Source organism: Cupressus sempervirens, chromosome 9, assembly GCF_028749045.1.
Source record: "Cupressus sempervirens isolate cs-2001-9-10 chromosome 9, ASM2874904v1, whole genome shotgun sequence".
Lineage (NCBI taxonomy): Eukaryota > Viridiplantae > Streptophyta > Pinopsida > Cupressales > Cupressaceae > Cupressus > Cupressus sempervirens.
Window position 1 is genome coordinate 490,126,064 of NC_143126.1, and position 21,499 is coordinate 490,147,562.

Genomic DNA, 21,499 nt, shown 5'->3' on the forward strand with positions numbered 1-21,499 from the left:
TATGTATTCTATATAATAATATATATTATTTAACATGGATAAGTATATATAGGAAATGATGATTTACCAATAACAATAATGTATATCGGATTGAATCAATCCGACTGAAGCTACAACGTAAACAATAGTTACTGACACTTAGGACTAAAGCACCTTAAGAATGGTTTTTCCCTACACGCCCCTTTAAGAAATCAACGATTTCATACATTTTGGAGGAGACCTAGTGGAGCTAGTTGCTCAATGTTTAATCCATAATGACCTGAGAAGATGATACATCTACAGGAGTCATTTTTTAAATTTCATGCTTAGAAATCCACCTGACGAACTAATATGCTGAAATTGTTTTTCCCTAATAGGGCAGTTTTGAAACTGCATTATTATAGTCAAAAAATAATTTTTAATAAAAAGCATTGGGAATATATTAAAGTGTTGCCAACAAATAGAAACTCTCAAGGGACATAAAAAAATCTAGAAGCAGTGTGCACTGAAGATTGGAGGCTGTTTGTTGACGGGACTCTTCGCAAATTTTTGAGGCCCTGCCCATTGTAAGCATTCAGTTCCATGGTGTTGTGTTCTTTATTTCCTTCTTTCTTACACAACAGTACATTTTGTGGTCACGATGTGGGTTTCTTGTTTCTCATGTGCTTTATGAGTCTGTAGTCTATAACCTAGCCATAGCATGATTTCTCTGTCCATTTTGTCTGACTCTTGGGTAACTTATATTTTATACATGAAATATAACTTAAAAGTAGGACTTAAATGTTATATTTGATGTGGATATTCTGATTACGAGAATGAGACTAACTTGAAGACAAATATAGTGAGAATCCTAAGTGGGCATGTCAAAATCCAAACAAGCATTGAAAGGTTGTGAGTTCTTATTAAAAAAGTAAGTAAAATGTCAAATAAATGTTTTACAATTTTGTTTCTTTAATCTTTTTTTTTTTCCACTTTCCCTCCCCCAATCTAGCCGAGTCTGGCAAGTTTTACAGACATGGTGAGTCTACCAAGACTCGGCCACAGTCAGATAGTCAAAGTCCAGTGTCTGCAGGACTTGGCACAATTGACCCGCCTCTTGCCTCACAGAGTTCAGGCGAGTCCTGTAACTATGCTAGTCTAAACATCATCTTCAATCTTCACCTCATCATCTTCAATCTTCACCTCATGCGACCTCTTGGAATTTGTCTTGCTTGGAGCAATCTGAAATATTGCTGATGATTTTTTATTCATCATATTTTTTGTATTCAGTGGACATTAAAGAGGACATAATCACATTTATGAGCCCAATGTTGGCTTTAAATCTCCATTAAATTACACTTAGTCATGAATTAAATACTATTAAACAACTTAATTCTAGGATCAGATAAGGGTTACTCAAGGTCAATAGTTTCTAATATGTATGAAGATATCAGAAAGGAATGGGTAGAACTAGAATGACCTCCTGTGGGTACTAAATATAATTGTTATTCCCCATTGCAAAAGCTCTGCATAATGGACACTTGCCCACTATTTCAGATTTTTTCTCCGAGTTTTGGATCACATGATAGCAAGAAGTATGTAACTAGAATAGGAAACCTTGTATAGAACTAGTTACAAAAATATAAACTATTGTTTATTTGTTTTCCTAGGCTGTAAAATGACTTGAGATTAGATAAGATAAGATAAATTTATTAATGTCCAACAAGAGACCACAAATGGATATAAGGGAATGCAGAGAGTACAACAGGGCCGCAGCCAGCAGTGGGGACACCAAAGGGTGTCTGCGGAAATAACAAAACAAGAAAGCAAAAAGCAAGGAGACAGAACGAGATGGAAGAAGAGCCTAAGTACTTCCCACAGGTGAGAAGTAACCATTAACCGAAGGATAAGGCCTGAGGCAAAGGCAAGTACAGGTCCTGGGCTGCCTCAAAGAACCACTGGAGGTAGGGTAGAGCTGCCGAGTGTAACCACTGCGAGGTATCACGGATCTGGTGTGGCTCTAAGAAGTAGAGGGACAACTGAGCGGTCTCTTCGTCCCCCGGGCAGGAGGCATAGGAGTGAAGAAGGGGGTGATGAGCTGGTGGATGTCCTGTCTTGGAGGGCACTGGGACTCGAGAATGTGGGCCCAGAGCTGCAAGACTTCCAGCAGATAAAGTGCAAGGCACTGCTGGTCGATGTATCTGATAAAGGAGGATAGGCTCTCACACCCTCTAATGTGCCATGCCTTGCGTGATTTTAAAATCTAGATTTCTTTATGTGTATTTGCAGTCATCGCCTTTTAAGAATATGACGGAAAATTTAATTTATACTGCAGTTTTTTTCCTCCCTGAAAAATTTTCCTGGCTAGCATTAGGTTGTGAATCAAGTTTGTTTTTTCTTTTTTCTCCCATGGAAGTCTTTAGTAAATTATGCTAAACAGATTTTGTTAAAAAGTGAAGTCTCAGTTGATACTGTCATTAACCTTTGGTAGTACATTATTATAACTGCAACAGATGTTCCTATCATATGTTGATCAATCAAAATTTTTAAAAGATACTTCTCTAAAAGATAGCACCTCTATTTGTTTAGGAATCTTCTAATTACTAGTACCCAAACTTATCAGCTTATGTTTGTCTTGCTTAATACAGTTGAGTGGTAAATGTTCGAAAATCCCAGTTCCATCGTAGCAGAAGTACTGTACTACTTCAAGATTCTATCAGTGACCAACCTCTACCTCAGGATTTCATATGTGCAATTTTGGATTGTTTATGTAATTCTATTTTTGCCTGAGACCTGCATCAAGTTTCCTTAACCTTTGTACCGTTTAAGTAGCTTTTTAGTTTTTCTTTTTTTTTATTCCATCTGCATCTTTAATTATTTGTTCCTTAACAATTGATGTCCCTAGACACATGTTTGTGGGTGTGTGAAGCTCTACATAATCTAGTAAAATACATTAAATGCTAGAATTTTAAAAAAAAATTCCACATTTTGACTTGGTTGTCAGTTGAATTGAACTTTGCAGGGCCTACTCTTTGCACACTGTGCACTGCTGTGATCGATCTGGAACAAAAAATGTTATCAATTTACCGTGGGAATCCCATGTTGGAGAATGTTGTATATCGGTTTCCGGTTACATAGGAAACAAAAAGCATATGCTGAATAATTCTGGCATCAATTCATGAAATAATATTATAAGCGGTGGTTATATGTGGAACATTTGTAACAATCTCCAGGATTATAGCCCGTGGGAGTGGAGCTTAACAGTTGGGATATTTGAGTAGAGTCCTTCATGTCTTGGTTTTAAATCCTGCCTATGCATGATGTAGGACCTCTGCGTACCATCCAGAGGTCATTGTGGGGGAGTCTTTGATTAAGATCACATATATCCAAGTCGCTGGGCTACCTTCAATTCCCCTGGCTGCCCAAAAAGGAAAAGCAATCTACAGACTTACAATTTTTGTCCTATGGATGTATTAGAGGCACAGTAAGCTAAATGGTATTATTGGTATTTAACATGTAGGTAGATTGGGAAGCCTGTGGTTGCTTCCAACCTTGGGTTAATTGGAAACAAATCCCTATGTGGACTTATACAGGGGGTTCTTATATGCAAAATTGGCGTTTGGTTTGGCAATAATCCAGAAAAGCTGCTTTTCGCTTTTCAATCTAAAATTTCATTTCTATTTCAGAATAATTTGGTATTGCATCCCTCTAATCATCAAGTATGATATACAATTAATAATAATCACTGATACAATAATAATATATCTAATTTAAATCAAGGTAGTTTATACATTAAAAAACTGACAAAGTAGAAGACAAACAATCATGTCATATCTCTCCAATAGCTGCTGTTTTTTCACCCTTTCATGCATTCATGATGACATATAAGCATTTCATATCTGATCCTACAACTAGATTGAATGTAAATGTTGGCTTCTTGAAACCCTCTTTTGTTTTCTTGCTTCGGCAATTATAATTTAATCATTATCTCTGTGTATGATTTAGCCAAGAAAATAGTTACCGACATTCAGGACTAAAGCACCTTAAGAATGAATTTTTTCTACATGTCCCTTTATGAAATCAACCATTTTATACAATTTTGGAGGAGACCTGGTGGAGCTACTTGCTCAATGATTGATCCATAATGAAGTGAGAAAAGATGATACATCAACAAAAGGAGTCATTTTTAAAATTTCATGCTTAGAAATCCACCCGATAAACTAATACGCTTAAGTTGTTTTTTCCCTAGTAGAGCAGTTTTGAAACTGCTGCAAAACCGCCAATCTGTTGGACGGGGCAGATTTGCCTTGATAAATTGAAAAAATGATGAAGTGTGTAATGTCCTAATACTGTCAAGCTAGAGTTAAAGTTTGACGTATGCAATGAGATATGACACTAAACAATATGAAATGGGAAGGAATTTATTCTTATGTTTGATGTCAACATCATTAATACATTTAAATCATTTAGCTATGTAATTCTAGAGCTAATCTACAGTTTATAGGGTCCTTACGACGTGACTAAAATAACATGTTTATTATTCTATCTTATTTATTAAAACTAAATGAATTATATTGCATTAATGTTATCATTTTAATCAAATTTTTTGTAAAGCACCAGTAAAAAAATGTTCCTAGTTCTTTTCCATCATAATAGTCATTTATATTTGATTATTAAAAAAATCAATAAATATAAAATTATCATTATCCAAAATATCTTATAAATATTATTCAATAAATCTTTCTTAATATTATTTTGATATTATAAACATTTATTTACATGTAAAGATATAATTATCGTTATTAATAATCTTTATATTAATATTAATTATTTTATATAAATAATTATGATAATATATATCTATTGCTATAATATTATTACTACTATAAAGCTTTAATACATATAATAGTACTTAAGTTATAATTCAATATTAGGATGATTGGATGATTGGATACTTGTTGCCTTGACATCTTCAATAGAGTAATACCAACTTGTATGGTACTATTTCTGTTTGTGATTGTGAATGTTATTAAGTCCTTTTTATAAGTGTCAGCTTTGGGTTGCTTTAATGATACCTTGATGTTGTATCAATACTTTATGATGATGCAATTATCTTGATGTGAATATTGTTTTGGTTGATTCATGTTACTTTTAGATGATGTCACTATTTAATGCTTATGTTAAGATGATGTACTTAAATAATGTTGGACATATGATGATGTTATGTTTTGCTTATGAATACATTGAGTTACTAAACCATTATATTTGGACATGCTTTGATTTGGTTTAAAATGAGCATAAGCTAAATCATATGATTATGTCATGTTTAAATTTAATGATGTAATTAATGTTGTTTAAAGTAACAAACTAGAGATTGTGAATTAGATGTAAAGTACTTTGATCTAATGATTTAAATATGTTAGTAATGTGATTCAAACCTAAGATTAATCTTGCTTCCGCACTCATATTTGTTAAATGTATCCTTTATGTTTATGAAAAGAAAAATATTGCATCAATAATAAGACTAAATGGGGTATGTTCTCATGGGTTACTGTTGGAAATCTGATTGAAAAGCTCATTGTTGAAGATCAAAGAGGGAGATTGTTGCAAAGAAGGAAAATTGTTGTTAAAAAAACATTTTCAATCATTGTTTTGTCATTGATGTCAAACTTGCTATATGTGGGAATGACATTTGCTTATAAGATCCAAGTACTATCACTTAGTTGATTGATGAAGAGGATTTGATCAACAAAATGTAACAAGAGCACATAAGAGAAAGGTTGAGTTATGATGTTGTTATGAAGTGCAAGGATCAATTAAGACAATGGTTAAATAATGTATTAATAACATACTCAAATATACAGAGGTTGGTCACACTTAGAGACATTGGAGGAAGAAGTTGTAACAAGGGTGATTGCAAAGCTTAAACTAAGATCATTAGTGGCTATCGAACAAGTTAATTTGAAATTGAGCAAATTCTCAGTTGAAGCAGAGTAACAAGAAATTCTAGTGTGTGCCGAGTGATCTTCAGGTGTCGACTGAAGATCAGGTGCCGAGCATCAAATAATCTTAGTTGGTGCAGAGTGATCTTTAGGTGTCGAGCATTAAGAAAAACACAGTTGATGCCGAGTAACATAGTATGTGTCGAGCACTAGTATTTCAATAGTGCAGAGCTATTGCATTATTCCAAATGACGAAGATTTGCCAAATCTGAGCCGACAAAGTGGTTACCTTGAATTTTGTGAATGAGTTGGAAGATAAGGATGATGAGCTGGTGGCACAGAATTCTATGTGAACCATTTTTGGGTGAATTCTAAAGGATTATTCAAGAAGTTTCTAGAAGAAACAAAATATGGGTTAGATGCAATGAATCCTACCTAATCCATACGAATTGAAATTAAAGAATGGAAGAATCGAGTGGGAAAAAGACTCCAAGACTTCTATTTAAGGAGTCATAGACCAAGAAGCAAATGTTGCTGATACTGTTGCTGTTGAAGAGCCAAATCTGCGAAGTGGTTAGAAGGGTGTCAAGGAGAAGACATCTAGGAGAAGGAAGAGCACAGAGGCTCTACTTCTATAACTGGTCATGAAGAGATGATTGCATTGGTACATTGAGCATGGAGACTCAAGGAGACTAAGCTTGAAAGGAAGGCAAGCTGTCAAGAGTTGTAGAGATTGAAGGCCAACCAATGGTATGAATTGAGAAGTGATCTGAGATCTGCAAGTTAAGTTGTGTGTTGTAGTCAAGTCAAAGATTTTCTAATACTCTCTAGCAATTGTATTAGATATGAAAATCCTATGGACTTAGGTTGGTTTAATAGCCATTTGTAAATTCTTTAACAAGGTGGCATTCCAAGTGAATGTTCTAAAGTCCTCTAACCAGGCCCACTTCTAACAAGGTGGTTAAATCCTCTAACAAGGTCACATTTAACAATGCGTTGTAAGCCTTTAATATGGCAGGTCTTTCACAGGGCATCACTTCAGAAGAGTGAGAATTGAGTAGCATGTTACTAGTGGTTTTTCCCAAATTGGGTTTCCACGTAAATCTTTTGTTATGTGTTGATTTCTTATGTGTTATGTTTGCATGTTGATTTACAGTAACTTACTGATTAGAAAAGTTAAAAGCTTGGATGAATGAATGGTTGAATGGGCTCACTATACATAGCGAATAATTTGAATAGGACATTTGGACCTTGAATAATTGATTCATCCCCCCCCCGCCCCCCTCAGTTATCCCTTCCTCCCCTCTCAGTTATTCTAAAGTATTTCTAACAATTGGTATCAAAGCCATCTGCTTATTTAGTTTCAAGGTACTAGAGGCAGGAAGATCAAGATGTCTAAGAGAGAAGTTCCCAAGCTCAACAAAGACAACTTTGTTGCATGGCAGAGTCTGATGAAATTGCATCTTGGATCAATAGGTGACTATGCACAAACATCAATTAGAATAGAATATGTAAATCCAACAGGACCTCTTACTGCAGATGATTTGAATAAAAAGGAGCACAACCAAGCAATGTTAGAGATTGCCTTTGCACTTAATTATGTAGAATATGATGACATCAAAGATTGTGACATTGCATTCAAGATGTGGAAAGCCTCATCAGATATCTATGGAGGAGACCAAAATGTCCAGAGAGCAAAGAGAGAAAGCCTAAGAGGAAAGTTTGATGACATGAAAATGGAGGAAGGTGAAAATGCTACTCAATATGTTGCAAAAATGAAAGAAGTTTTAAGTGCAATAAGGAGTCTAGGTGGTCAATTGGAAGAAGAAACAGTCATTAGAAAATACTTAAGAACTCTACTCCTATCTATGCTATTATAGTTTCAACCATCCAAGAGTTGAGGTGTGTACAAGGAAACACACTAACCTTTGAAGGAATAGTGGGAAGACTTACTGCATTTGAATTGTCCAATTTCGATAACTATAGACCTAAAAACCTTGAATCTGCTTTCAAGGCCAAGATGACAATAAAAGGAACTGAGGAGGAGACATCAAGCAAGAAGAGAAGAAAGGGAAAACATGCATCCAGTGATAAATACATGCATCCAATGATAACAACGCAGGTGAGGAAGATGTCAAACAATTAGAAGTACTACTGGCTAGGAGATTCCATAGAGGCAAAGGTAAATTCAAAGGTAAGCTCCCTATCATATGTTTCAATTGCCATGAAGTAGGTCATATTGCTGCAAGATGTACACATAGGAAGAACTACAAAGAAGGAAACAAGTACAGGAACAAGAGGGAAGATGATAGCAAAGACTACAAGGAGAAAGGAAAGAGATGTTACATTGTTGAAGAAGATTTTGATGAGAATGATGATGAAGTAGTCTACGTGGCCATGAAGGATGAATCAAATAAAGATGAAGATGAAGCAACAACATTGGTTACCTCTGTGAACAAAAATGACAAGTGGATCATAGACAATGGATGCTCACATCACATGATAGGAGACAAAAGTAAGTTCATTACCTTTACTCAATATGATGGAAATAGTGTCAGATTTGGTAATGATGCTCCATATCAAATCAAATGAAAAGACTCAACCCACAGAGAAAATTTCATGTGATAATGCATACTATGTTGAAGGATTGAACTACAACTTGTTGAGCATATTATAGTTAGGTAATATAGGTTGCAAAGTTGAATTTGGAAATAAAACTACCAAGATCTATTACACTGATGGAAATTTGATAGGAAAAGGTGAACAAACTAGAAGTAATCTATTTTACCTAGATATGGAAGATGGAACATGTCTTGTTGTCAGATTTGATGATGCGTGGTTGTGGCATAAAAGGTTGTGTCATGTTAACTTTGATAATCTAATTAGCACAAGCAAGGAAAAGAAGCCCAGAGGGTTACCCAAATTGAAGAAACCTGAAAATACAATGTGCAAACAATGTCAATTAGGAAAGATGACTAAGTTTAGCTTCAAAAGCAAAACACACACTTCCAATGAAGTACTAGAGTTAGTCCATACAAACTTGTGTGGTCCAATAGAAGTGCAAAGCTACATAGGAGATAGATACATAATGCTATTTGTAGATGATTATTTTAGGATGATGACTGCTATGTTTTTAAAGCAAAAATTTGATGCATTTCAAATGTTCAAGTGGTATTTGGCCAGAGTTGAGAAAGAAACATGAAAGAATCTGAAGTGCGTAAGGTCAGAAAGAGGTGGTGAGTTCACATCAAAAGAGTTTGAAATATTCTGCAATGACAAAGGTATCAAAAGACAAACATCAACACCAAGAACTCCACCATAGAATAATATTGCTGAAAGGAGGAATAGGTCAATGATTGACTGTGCTAGAATCTTGATGGAGAAAAATGTTGCACTAAAATACTAGAGAGAAGCTGTACGTATTGTAGTCTCCACATTGAATAGAGTTCAAGTCAAGAAAGGTACAAATATAACACCTTTTGAATTATGGTAAGGTCACTCACCTAATGTTAAACATTTCAAAGTATTTGGTTGTAAATGTTATATTCTTAAAGATACTAGAAATGGAAAGTTTGATGTAAAGAGTGATGAAGGCATATTCTTTGGATACTCCACTAGAAGCAAAGCATATAAGTGTTTGAACACTAATACTAACAAGATTGTGGAGAGTGCAAATGTAAATTTTGATGAGCATGCAGAAGTTAAAATTGATGAGTCCAAGCAATCAGAGGATTATAGATCCTTTGTATACTTCTATGAAGGAATGACTGTTGAAGACAATGCTGCAAATCAAGTTCGAAATCAACAACAAATTTCAATATCTTTCGAGTCTCAGCTAGTGAATGCCGAGTTGCATTCAAAAGCCGAGCTGTAGAATGTAGAAAATGCACATTCTGGTTCTGAAAATAGTATACATGAAGGGAATGATGAAATGCTAGATAAAGAAGAAAACAATAACTTTGAAGCTGAAGGATCAAACATGGAAAGGAGGAAAAAACCAAGGTTAGCCAAGTATGTGAGAAGATATCACCCTATAGATCAAATCATTGGTGACAAGGATGCCAGACCAATGACAAGGAATAGATTGAGGAATGAATCATGTCTGCTGAGCAAGGTTGAACCTAAAACAATGAAAGATGCACTGCAAGATGATGACTGATATAAAGCCATGGAAGAGGAGATAGATCAGATTGAGAAGAATAAAACATGGACCCTAGTTCCTAGACCAGCAAATAAGAATGTGATTGGTACCAAATGGGTGTTTAGAAACAAACTTGATGAGAATGGTGAGATAACAAGAAACAAAGCCAAACTAGTTTGCAAAAGCTATGCACAAGAAGAAGGACTGGATTATGGGGAAACATTTGCCTCTATTGCAAGAATGGAAGGAGTAAGAACATTACTTGCATATGCTACATACAAAGGTTTCAAAGTCTACCAAATGGATGTGAAGTTTGCTTTTCTGAATGGTATACTGGAAGAGGAAGTCTATATAGAACAACCAGAGGGATTTGTTGATGAGAAGAACAAGGACAGGGTCTACAAACTACACAAGGCACTTGATAGATTGAAGCAAGCACCAAGAGCATGGCATGAGAAATTGCACAAATATCTTGTAAAGATAGGATTTGAGAGAACAGATGACAACAACAACTTGTACATCAAAGCTAAAAAAGGTAAAGACATTTTGATATCAAAAATCTTTGTTGATTATATAATATTTGAAGGAAAAGATGTTCTTTGCAAAGATTTTGCTGATCAAATGAAATATGAATTTGAGATGTCAATGTTTGGAGAAATTAAATTCCTTATTGGATTACAAGTACATCAATTGAAGCATGACATATTTGTGACCCAATCCAAATACATCAAAGAGATACTCAAAACATTTGGATTAGAAGAGTCAAAACTAGTTAGCACACTAGTGGCAACAAGCCCTAAGCTATCTAAGAATGATGAGTCTGTTGGTGCTCAAAATTGCATTCCCATTTTGAGCATCCATTTGAAATTTGGAGAAAGTCAAGCCCTATGAATGCCCATAATTGAATGTGCACTCGGCTGTCCATTTGAGATCCTTAAGATGTTCAATGTCTCTGACACTTTTCATTCAGTTTGCCTAAGCCTTCCATGATGATAATTTGTCATTCTGAGTTATATGACAAAGTCTTCTTTTGAACAAATCCTAAATCTGCTTTCTACCCCTTTTAATATGCATAATTCAGTCAAGAACCTTTTCTTTATACAAATCCACCACGTCCTTTGAAATCCTTTAGCCCCTTCTCATTTTCTTGCTTAGGGCATGCCTTTTCTAAACCTTAGGCAAACTTGAAATAATGTTGATTAAATTAAGTTTAAGGTAATCAGGGTTTACATTTTTTTCAAATCCAAAAAGTTTCTTTTCAAACTTACCATGCAAGTCTCGGTGATCATAGATCTTGTTCAAATCGACAGACCATGCATTCCCACATTTTCAAAATGCGAGGCCGTTAAAAAATGCGGGGAAGTGCAAAGAGGGCACCTGGCACAGTCTGATTACGTGGGTCCAAGATTTTTCAAAAGATTGACTCACCGTTGATCTTGGTTAAGATCATCGGATGCCGCTTGGCCGCAAGATGAAGATGAGCATGATTTAAATAAAGCGGGCAAGCGCATAAGTGACATCTGTCCCTTATGAAGACACAAGGAGATGTTCGTACGAGCGCAGAAGACAAGTTATGAACATCGTCAATCTATGTGAGATCAATGAATGAGGCATACCTGCATTTTCAAGATGAGAGGTAGATAAATATTGCGGGAGTGCCACTTTGTGACGCGTGGCACAGTGGGACCAAAATGTGAGGAAGTAACGATGTCATGGGCGCCGGAGTCTTGAATGCCGCAGTTAGGCTTGTCAGAACACGTGCAATAAAAGGTATTTTCTCATTGGTCAGGATCATTGTGATGGGCCACCTATTATTGAAATTCTGAATCACTGTCGATCTAAGCCAACATCAAGGGCTAGCGTTTGCCCGCATTGTTTTATCTCCGTATGATTTTATAATGCGGGTAAAAGGATTGTGGACACGTATCGCAATTAACCAAATCATGCCATTCTGAAGTGTCACGTGTTTTGTGATAAAGGAACAGTGAAATAGTTATTCAGGAAATTTTTCATCAACCATCGATCTTCTTTGGATTGACGATGGGCGTTGGCTCGCTATATCAACATGCTCGCAAGATAAAAAGTGTGGGAGTGCGCAAGCCTGACATGTGGGGCAGACTCAGGTCATTGATTCAATTCAGATTTGCAGTCCTTGCGCATTTGCATTTCTTAGAAGCAAGAAGCGCCCACTAAAAGATAAATTGCACACATGGCTAATTTTGATTGGGTTATTCCGGACCAGCTTGCCTAGTGGGTTTCAAAGCCATCATGCTCACAGTTTCAACTTATAAGATCTTCAAGATCGATGGTGCATATTTTACTATTGAAGGTGGTATCATTATGCATATTAATGAGACATGAAAACCTTCGCGTGTGAAAGTAAAGAACAGGATGTAACAAGTGAGATTTTCCCAATATCAACTTGTGTGAAGTAGAAATTCATGAGTCATCTTTGAATGGAAAAAATTAATGCTGGGATTGAGATAAATTTGGCACGAGTGTCAAGTAGTTGGCTCAAGGATAAAATGCAGAAGTTACAAAGATAAAAGAAAAGGCCTCAGGTAAGTTTGTATACCATAGTCTTTGCATGTTTCAGTCTTGGTGATTTATTCAAAAGATGTTTCTAAAGATTTCACTAAGTCTGAGGGTATGGATAGCGGAAGGATTGTTCGTTAAGAGTAGTTGGTTCTGGGACACTGATACTTTGAAAAATGATTTATTTATTTTCAAAGGATGGTTCAGAAAAGGAAAATGGTTAGCTTCGTATGCCTGTGTATGGTTTTTTGACAGAGGAAAGTTAGTAATCAGGTGTAGTAGTCATGTCACCAAGGTGGTAAGAAGAACAAGGAACAGACTTTGTAAGCTAACAACCTTTTCAACAGAAACATCATCTTTTAAACAAATTTTCAAAACATCTTAGTTTGATGCCAGGGTAGCAGAAGTATTTGAGACCTTGTGCAAAGTTTTGGAAGAGGGGGAAGAAGATTTTATACCCTGGGGTATAGTCTTTTTCACTTTTTGTGCGTGTCCCCCCTTTTTGTCTCAGTAGATGGCAAATTCTGGCAAGAAGTTGGTTAAGGAAGCAGACGTGGCTCGGGCTCAGAGCATCCCTATTTTGTTATTTTTAATAACCACATTGTTTTCCGGCTTCTGTACTGCATGCTGAGTAATGATTCTATTATTTCTGAAGCCTGGCATGATCAGTAAAGAGTGGGAAGTAAAGATGATTCTCATTTGGTAGACATCTTGACAAAACCCATGGGCCTAGGTTGGTGCGTATTTTTAGAGTTGATTTTGTCATTGATAGGGCGGTCTTAGCAATTGCGCACACAACAAATCAGTGGTAGAGCCGAATCAACAAAAAGTGGTAACAGAAAAGGAGCTTACAGGAGAATATTTGATCTACATAATGTTCTGTTAATCATTTTCTTCTTTCTTCCGTTACAAACTTATGATATCTTTTGTAAGGGACACTTGTTAGTTCTCTATGCCTGAAGCTTGTTGCATCTCACAATATTTAAGTGAGATCCCAAGGCTAGAGAAGAGGGGGTTGGTGGGTTGGTTTTCTATTCTTCCAGTTCTTAGAGCTCTGTTCAGGCTGTGAAAGCCACATACCCAGCATGTCTTGTATGAACAACATATGGATTTCACAGATAGTTCTGATACAATAGTGTGATCTTGTATCTTGTTTTATGCATTCCTAATGTACTTATTTCAAGGAGATAAATACAATGCGCAGAAGGTTTTGAATTTCAATATAATTCTGTCTCCTTTCTTGTTGAGTTTGTAATGTTATATGTTCGAGAACAAAGATCTTGAACCTATTTGCAATTTCTCGGTTGTATGTTTGAAGTTTCTTGCCTTTAACTCAAGGAGTCATATATTGCTTGTGGTTTCACACAAGGTTGCAATTTCACTTAAGAAGGATGTGAGAAAGTATGGAGTTATATTGGATATTGTTGTCTAATTCATAAGATGAACAGACTGAACATGAATGTCTTAACGTATGCCATATGTTGATTGATGTTCAAGGATGCATAATTCTGGAGTGTAGGATTGCCCTAATGGATAAGGCAGTGGTCGTTTGTAGGATCATTAAAGTTTTTGCTGCATATTGAACATGCTGTCTTTCCTCAATATAAATCAAATTTTTCCCTTCATGTTGAAGTGGACATAAAAGTTTTAACCCTCACTCAGTTTATGAATAATATCGGTTTGCACCTAGCTATTGTAGAATCTATGTTGTTTCATAAACCACTAGGAGATATTAGGGGTTTCATCTGCTTTTCTAGATCCTGAAAGTGGTTATTGCACTAGTAGCATAGTCAGATCTAAAGAGGTTCACCCGCCTAGGTTTTGCAGAGCCTGAAGTGCAGAAGGAGTATAGCCTTATAGTTGGCATGGTGTCTGAATGGATGTGTTAATAATGGGAGTTAGCTGCCCTAGATACGTTTTGTTCTCATCAGGGTAATTGGAAATGGGTAACATTTTCAAACACCAACAAAATGGCGACTCTGTTGGGGATCTCTGAATCATTGTAGATCAGTGATTATAATTTTTTTTTCAAGAATTTTCAGTGGAATCAAGCAGATCTGAAAGTTAGATGAATTTGCAAGCAAGAAGAGAGATCTATTATAAGTTTCTGACAAATAAAATCTGGAAGTGTTGTTTGATCTGTTGTCGAAAGAATTTGTAATGATAAAGATGAATCACAGCTGTGATTTCATTTCTCTCTTCAATGAAATGGCGACTCTGTAAGGTTATGATCAGTGGTGTGAGGAATCCATATTAGCACCAGGCCAATCAACAGATCAATGGTTTCATACAACAACACTTGAGTGTTTCATTTGGTAGAGGGCTGTGAAAATCTACTGCAAGTTATGAATTCTGAAAATGTTTGATGGTGAGTGAGTCTTGAGTTTGAAGACTGTCAAGATTCATTTCACCTAAAATGCAACCGGTTAGTGAAGTTCCTAGATCCATCTCTATCAAGCGGTATATGCCATTGAATTGTAATGGTATTCATGGTTTCCTGAATACTATGCCTTGTAACCTCAGAAAGTATTTACCTAAGTTTAGTGGAAACCATGAAATTTCAGCCAGTCATCATGTTCAGTTGTTTTGTGACTTGGTTGGTGATTTTGAAATTGCTCATGAAGACATTCAGATGAAATTGTTTGTTCAGACTTTAGAGGATGATGCTAGGGACTGGTTTTCGTTCTTACCAACATGTTCAGTTTCATCTTGTGATGAATTAATGACAGCCTTCATGATGCAGTTCGAGGAAAGAGTAAGCATACTTGATTATTTTGATAAGTTTTTGAAAATTCAAATCAGGAATGGTGAGTTAGTTCCTGAATTCAATATCAGATTTGCAAAGATTTTAAATGAAATTCTTGAAAGTTACAAGCCGGATGATCAAATGTGTTTAGTGGTTTATCTTGGTGCATTTGATAAAAAGATGAACTATTTGTTGAGAGATAAGGAACCTAGAACTTTGCATCAGGCATTCATGATATCAATAGAGATTGAGAATAACATAAAATATGGCTTAATTCAGAGTCACTTCTCTAGAAATGTTTGCCGGCAAGATGAGGTACAAAGAACAAATCAATGTCATATAGAATGTTTAATTTCAGATCAGCAAATAAGCACTCCTGTTATTGTAAATAGTTTTGTTGAAGATCCAGAAATAAAAACATGTGAACATGATCTCTTTGTTGCAAAAAGGAAATGATTGCATTCGTGCTGAATTGAATGCACATGTTTATGGTATTACAACAACGGATGATAGAATTGATTCATTTGATGAGTTATCCAGGCAAGATATAAATCCCGTCATTCATTTTCCCATTGATGATTCACATTGTGTTGAAAACATAACGAATCAGAAAGAGGAAAGGTATTTATCTCAATATGAGGATGAAGAACCTGGAAGTGATGCATCAAGTGATAAAGATGAAATTGCTGATCCAACATATTGTGAAGAAGCATAATGTGAAGACAATGGCGACACTTTTTGCTCAGGTCAAGAAGAGGATTGTGATAGTACATATGCGTCTTCATGTGAATCAGATGCTGATTGGGAAGAGGAGAGCAATGACAGAAGTGAGTGTTCTCTTGCTAGTAAAGGTATGAGTACTATTTCTAAATCTGAAAGTGAGTTTCCATTTCAAGATTGTGTAAATTAGTTTGAGATTAAAAGTTATGAAGAAAATGTGTCTACACAATATGAAGACAAAGAGGTTATCTATAAGGACGTATTACCTAATTGTGTAGAAGAGTGTCTTGAGGATGAGTGCAGTGATGATCAGTACATGATTGATCCTGAGATTAATGCATCAACACCTATTGATAAGATAAATGATGATTTGCTTGCAAGACATTTGAATCACCTATATGGAGACAATGAATGTAACTTTGATTTGTATTCTACATGCTTTGTTGACAGAGTGGATGTTGAGTCTTCATATGATTCTGATTTTTCTTTTTCATATGCTAAAAGTGTCCATGATAATGATGTTAGAAATGGTTTTAAAGTTTTCACTAATCCGTTATATGGTGAGGAGTTTGACATTGATCAGAACATCACTTGTCCTAATGTCTACAAAGGCACTTTGCATGGAATTATCAATCCTCTTTTTGAAGAACACATGGAAAATTCAGATTTAGTTGAGAACGAGTTTGATGATGATACCTTGTCTCACTGCTGTAGGAGATTAGAATGTTCTGTTTCTGAGTTTGATAGTGAAACTAATGATTATGTTGCATCTGAGGAGGTAAATGACAAGATGTTTGATGAAGTTGTTTTTGAAAATCAGTATGCACCTTGCAATGAGATTCATGAGGAACTCTCTGATGTGAAGACTAATCTATTTTCTGATTGTGAAGAACCATTTGAAGATTATGGATTAGTTTTAGATTATGATGTGGATGACATATGTGAATATCAGTCAGATTGTTCATTTGAATCCTATCTGGTTATGCAAAGGGATACACATTTTGAAGGTATGAGTGGTCTTTTTCCCAAAGTTGAATATGAAGCCTTCATATTCAAGAATGATAGCATGCATGAGTCATTAAATAAAGAGTATTTTTAGTTTCAGTTTGATATGTTTAAGCATGCTGATCAGTATCTTCATAATGAGCTAACGGTTGAAGATGAAATAAGTTTTTATATGCATTATGAAAATAAGAGTGATGATTTTGTTTTGCCAAGAGATTTGTTATATAGTGATAATATGATTGGTGAAACTGATAGGAGAAGAAATTTTAGTTTACCTCATGAAAGTTCAGATGAGAATCATGTTTATGACAGAGGTAAACAATTTTGTTGAAGTTCGATGGCCCGGGGTCATCGTTTGTAAAGAGTAGAAGTAGTTGTTTCCTTGCTTTCAATAAGCTGTTTGAGAGAAGTTTTTTTGTTTCAGGTATGTGGTCTGCTTCTCCCAGAGATTTAGAATCTTACCATGACCACAAGGGACATGTTTCCCCAAATAGAGCCACTGTTGGCGCTCAAAATTGCATTCCCATTTTGAGCATCCATTTGAAATTTGGAGAAAGTCAAGCCCTATGAATGCCCATAATTGAATGTGCACTCGGCTATCCATTTGAGATCCTTAAGATGTTCAATGTCTCTGAAACTTTTCATTCAGTTTGCTTAAGCCTTCCATGATGATAACTTGTCATTCTGAGTTATATGACAAAGTCTTATTTTGAACAAATCCTAAATCTGCTTTCTACCCCTTTTAATATGCATAATTCAGTCAAGAACCTTTTCTTTATACAAATCCACCACGTCCTTTGAAATCCTTTAGCCCCTTCTCTTTTTCTTGCTCAGGGCATGCCTTTTTTAAACCTTAGGCAAACTTGAAATAATGTTGATTAAATTAAGTTTAAGGTAATCAGGGTTTACTTTTTTTTTTTAAATCCAAAAAGTTTCTTTTCAAACTTACCATGCAAGTCTCGACGATCATAGATCTTGTTTAGATCGACGGACCATGCATTCCTGCATTTTCAAAATGCGAGGCCGTTACAAAATGCGGGGAAGCGCAAAGAGGGCACCTGGCACAGTCTGATTACGTGGGTCCAAGATTTTTCAAAAGATTGACTCACCGTTGATCTTGGTTAAGATCATCGGATGCCGCTTGCCTACAAGATGAAGATGAGCATGATTTAAATAAAGTGGGCAAGCGCATAAGTGACATCTATCCCTTATGAAGACACAAGGAGATGTTCATACGAGCGCAGAAGACAAGTTATGAACATCATCGATCTATGTGAGATCGACGAATGAGGCACACCCGCATTTTCAAGATGAGAGGCAGATAAATATTGTGGGAGTGCCACTTTGTGACACGTGGCACAGTGGGACCAAAATGCGAGGAAGTAACGATGTCATGGGCACCAGAGTCTTGAATGCCGCGGTCAGGCTTGTCAGAACACGTGCAGTAAAAGGTAATTTCTCATTGGTCAGGATCATTATGATGGGCCGCCTATTATTGAAATTCTGAATCACCGTCGATCCAAGCCAGCATCAAGGGCTAGCGTTTGCCCACATTGTTTTATCTCCATATGATTTTATAATGTGGGTAAAAGGATTGTGGACACGTATCGCAATTAACCAAATCATGCCATTCTGAAGTGTCACGTGTTTTGTGATAAAGGAACAGTGAAATAGTTATTCAGGAAATTTTTCATCAACCATCGATCTTCTTTGGATCGACGATGGGCGCTGGCCCGCTATATCAACATGCTCACAAGATAAAAAGTATGGGAGTGCGCAAGCCTAACATGTGGGGTGGACTCAGGTCATTGATTCAGTTCAGATCTGTGGTCCTTGCGCATTTGCATTTCTTAGAAGCAAGAAGCACCCACTAAAAGATAAATTGCACACATGGCTAATTTTGACTGGGTTATTCTGGACCAGCTTGCCTAGTGGGTTTCGAAGCTGTCATGCTCACAGTTTCAACTTATAAGATCTTCAAGATCGACGGTGCATATTTTACTATTGAAGGTGGTATCATAATGCATATTAATGAGACATGAAAACCTTCACATGTGAAAGTAAAGAACAGGATGTAACAAGTAAGATTTTTCCAATATCAACTTGTGTGAAGTAGAAATTCGTGAGTCATCTCTGAACGAAAAAAATTAATGCTGGGATTGAGATAAATTTGGCACGAGTGTCAAGTAGTTGGCTCAAGGATAAAATGCAGAAGTTACATAGATAAAAGAAAAGGCCTCAGGTAAGTTTGTATACCATAGTCTCTGCATGTTTCAGTCTTGGTGATTTATTCAAAAGATGTTTCTAAAGATTTCACTAAGTCTGAGGGTATGGATAGCGGAAGGATTGTTCGTTAAGAGTAGTTGGTTCTGGGACACTGATACTTTGAAAAATGATTTATTTATTTTCAAAGGATGGTTCAGAAAAGGAAAATGGTTAGCTTTGTATGCCTGTGTATGATTTTTTGACAGAGGAAAGTTAGTAATCAGGTGTAGTAGTCATGTCACCAAGGTGGTAAGAAGAACAAGGAATAGACTTTGTAAGCTAACAACCTTTTCAACAGAAACATCATCTTTTAAACAAATTTTCAAAACATCTTAGTTTGATGCCAGGGTAGCAGAAATATTTGAGCCCCTGTGCATAGTTTTGGAAGAGGGTGAAGAAGATTTTATACCCTGTGGTATAGTCTTTTTCACTTTTTGTGCGTGTCCCCCCTTTTTGTCTCAGTAGATGGCAAATTTTGGCAAGAAGTTGGTTAAGGAAGCAGACGTGGCTCGGGATCAGAGCATCCCTATTTTGTTATTTTTAATAACCACATTGTTTTTCGGCTTCTGTACTGCATGCTGAGTAATGATTCTATTATTTCTGAAGCCTGGCATGATCAATAAAGAGTGGGAAGTAAAGATGATGCTCATTTGGTAGTCATCTTGACAAAACCCACGGGCCTAGGTTGGTGCATATTCTCAGAGTTGATTTTGTCATTGATAGGGCGGTCTTAGCAATTGCGCACACAACAAATCAGTGGTAGAGCCGAATCAGCAAAAAGTGGTAATAGAAAAGGAGCTTACAGGAGAATATTTGATCTACATAATGTTCTGTTAATCATTTTCTTCTTTCTTCCGTTACAAACTTATGATATCTTTTGTAAGGGAGACTTGTTAGTTCTCTATGCCTGAAGCTTGTTGCATCTCACAGTATTTAAGTGAGATCCCAAGGCTAGAGAAGAGGGGGTTGGTGGGTTGGTTTTCTATTCTTCCAGTTCTTAGAGCTCTGCTTAGGCTGTGAAAGCCACATACCCAACATGTCTTGTATGAACAACATATGGATTTCACAGATAGTTCTGATACAATAGTGTGATCTTGTATCTTGTTTTATGCATTCCTAATGTACTTATTTCAAGGAGATAAATACAATGCGCAGAAGGTTTTGAATTTCAATATAATTCTGTCTCCTTTCTTGTTGAGTTTGTAATGTTATATGTTCGAGAACAAAGATCTTGAACCTATTTGCAATTTCCTGGTTGTATGTTTGAAGTTGCTTGCCTTTAACTCAAGGAGTCATATAATTGCTTGTGGTTTCAGACAAGGTTACAATTTCAATTAAGAAGGATGTGGGAAAGTATGGAGTTATATTGGATATTGTTGTCTAATTCATAAGATGAACAGACTGAACATGAATGTCTTAACGTATGCCATATGTTGATTGATGTTCAAGGATGCATAATTCTGGAGTGTAGGATTGCCCTAATGGATAAGGCACTGGTCGTTTGTAGGATCATTAAAGTTTTTGCTGCATATTGAACATGCTGTCTTTCCTCAATATAAATCAAATTTTTCCCTTCATGTTGAAGTGGACATAAAAGTTTTAACCCTTACTCAGTTTATGAATAATATCGGTTTGCACCTAGCTATTGTAGAATCTATGTTGTTTCATAAACCACTAGGAGATATTAGGGGTTTCATCTACTTTTCTAGATCCTGAAAGTGGTTATTGCACTGGTAGCATAGTCAGATCTAAAGAGGTTCACCTACCTAGGTTTTGTAGAGCCTGAAGTGCAGAAGGAGTATAGCCTTATAGTTGGCCTGGTGTCTTAATGGATGTGTTAATAATGGGAGTTAGCTGCCCTAGATACGTTTTGTTCTCATTAGGGCAATTGGAAATGGGTAACATTTTCAAACACCAACAGAGTCTACTGACGTGAATCAGACATTGTACAGATCAATGATTGGAAAGCTGCAATACATTGTAAATAGTAGTCTAGACATTACATTAGCTGTTGGAATAGTGGCTAGATTTTTTGCAAATCTAAGAGAAAATCACTTAATGGTAGTAAAAAGAATACCGAGGTACCTAAAAGGAACTGATGACTTTGGTTTGTACTACAAGAGTAGTGAAAAATTTAAACTAAGAGCCTACACTGATGTAGACTGAGGAGGAAACATTGATGATAGA

General features: G+C 36.1%; 1 protein-coding gene across 2 annotated transcripts in view; it reads left to right on the top strand.

Annotated features, from left to right (window-relative positions):
* The window catches only part of LOC149539464 (uncharacterized), a 68,791-nt gene extending 65,142 nt beyond the window's left edge, over positions 1-3,649 (top strand). For both annotated transcript variants that reach the window (XR_016356237.1, XM_089800706.1), the window contains exon 8: positions 2,981-3,649. Coding sequence is in view for 1 of the 2 variants with exons in the window: in XM_089800706.1 (XP_089656832.1) it covers positions 2,981-3,096 (116 nt within the window). In the remaining variant the exon portion in view is untranslated. The remainder of the gene's footprint in view (positions 1-2,980) is intronic.
* The last annotated feature ends 17,850 nt before the right edge of the window (positions 3,650-21,499 follow it).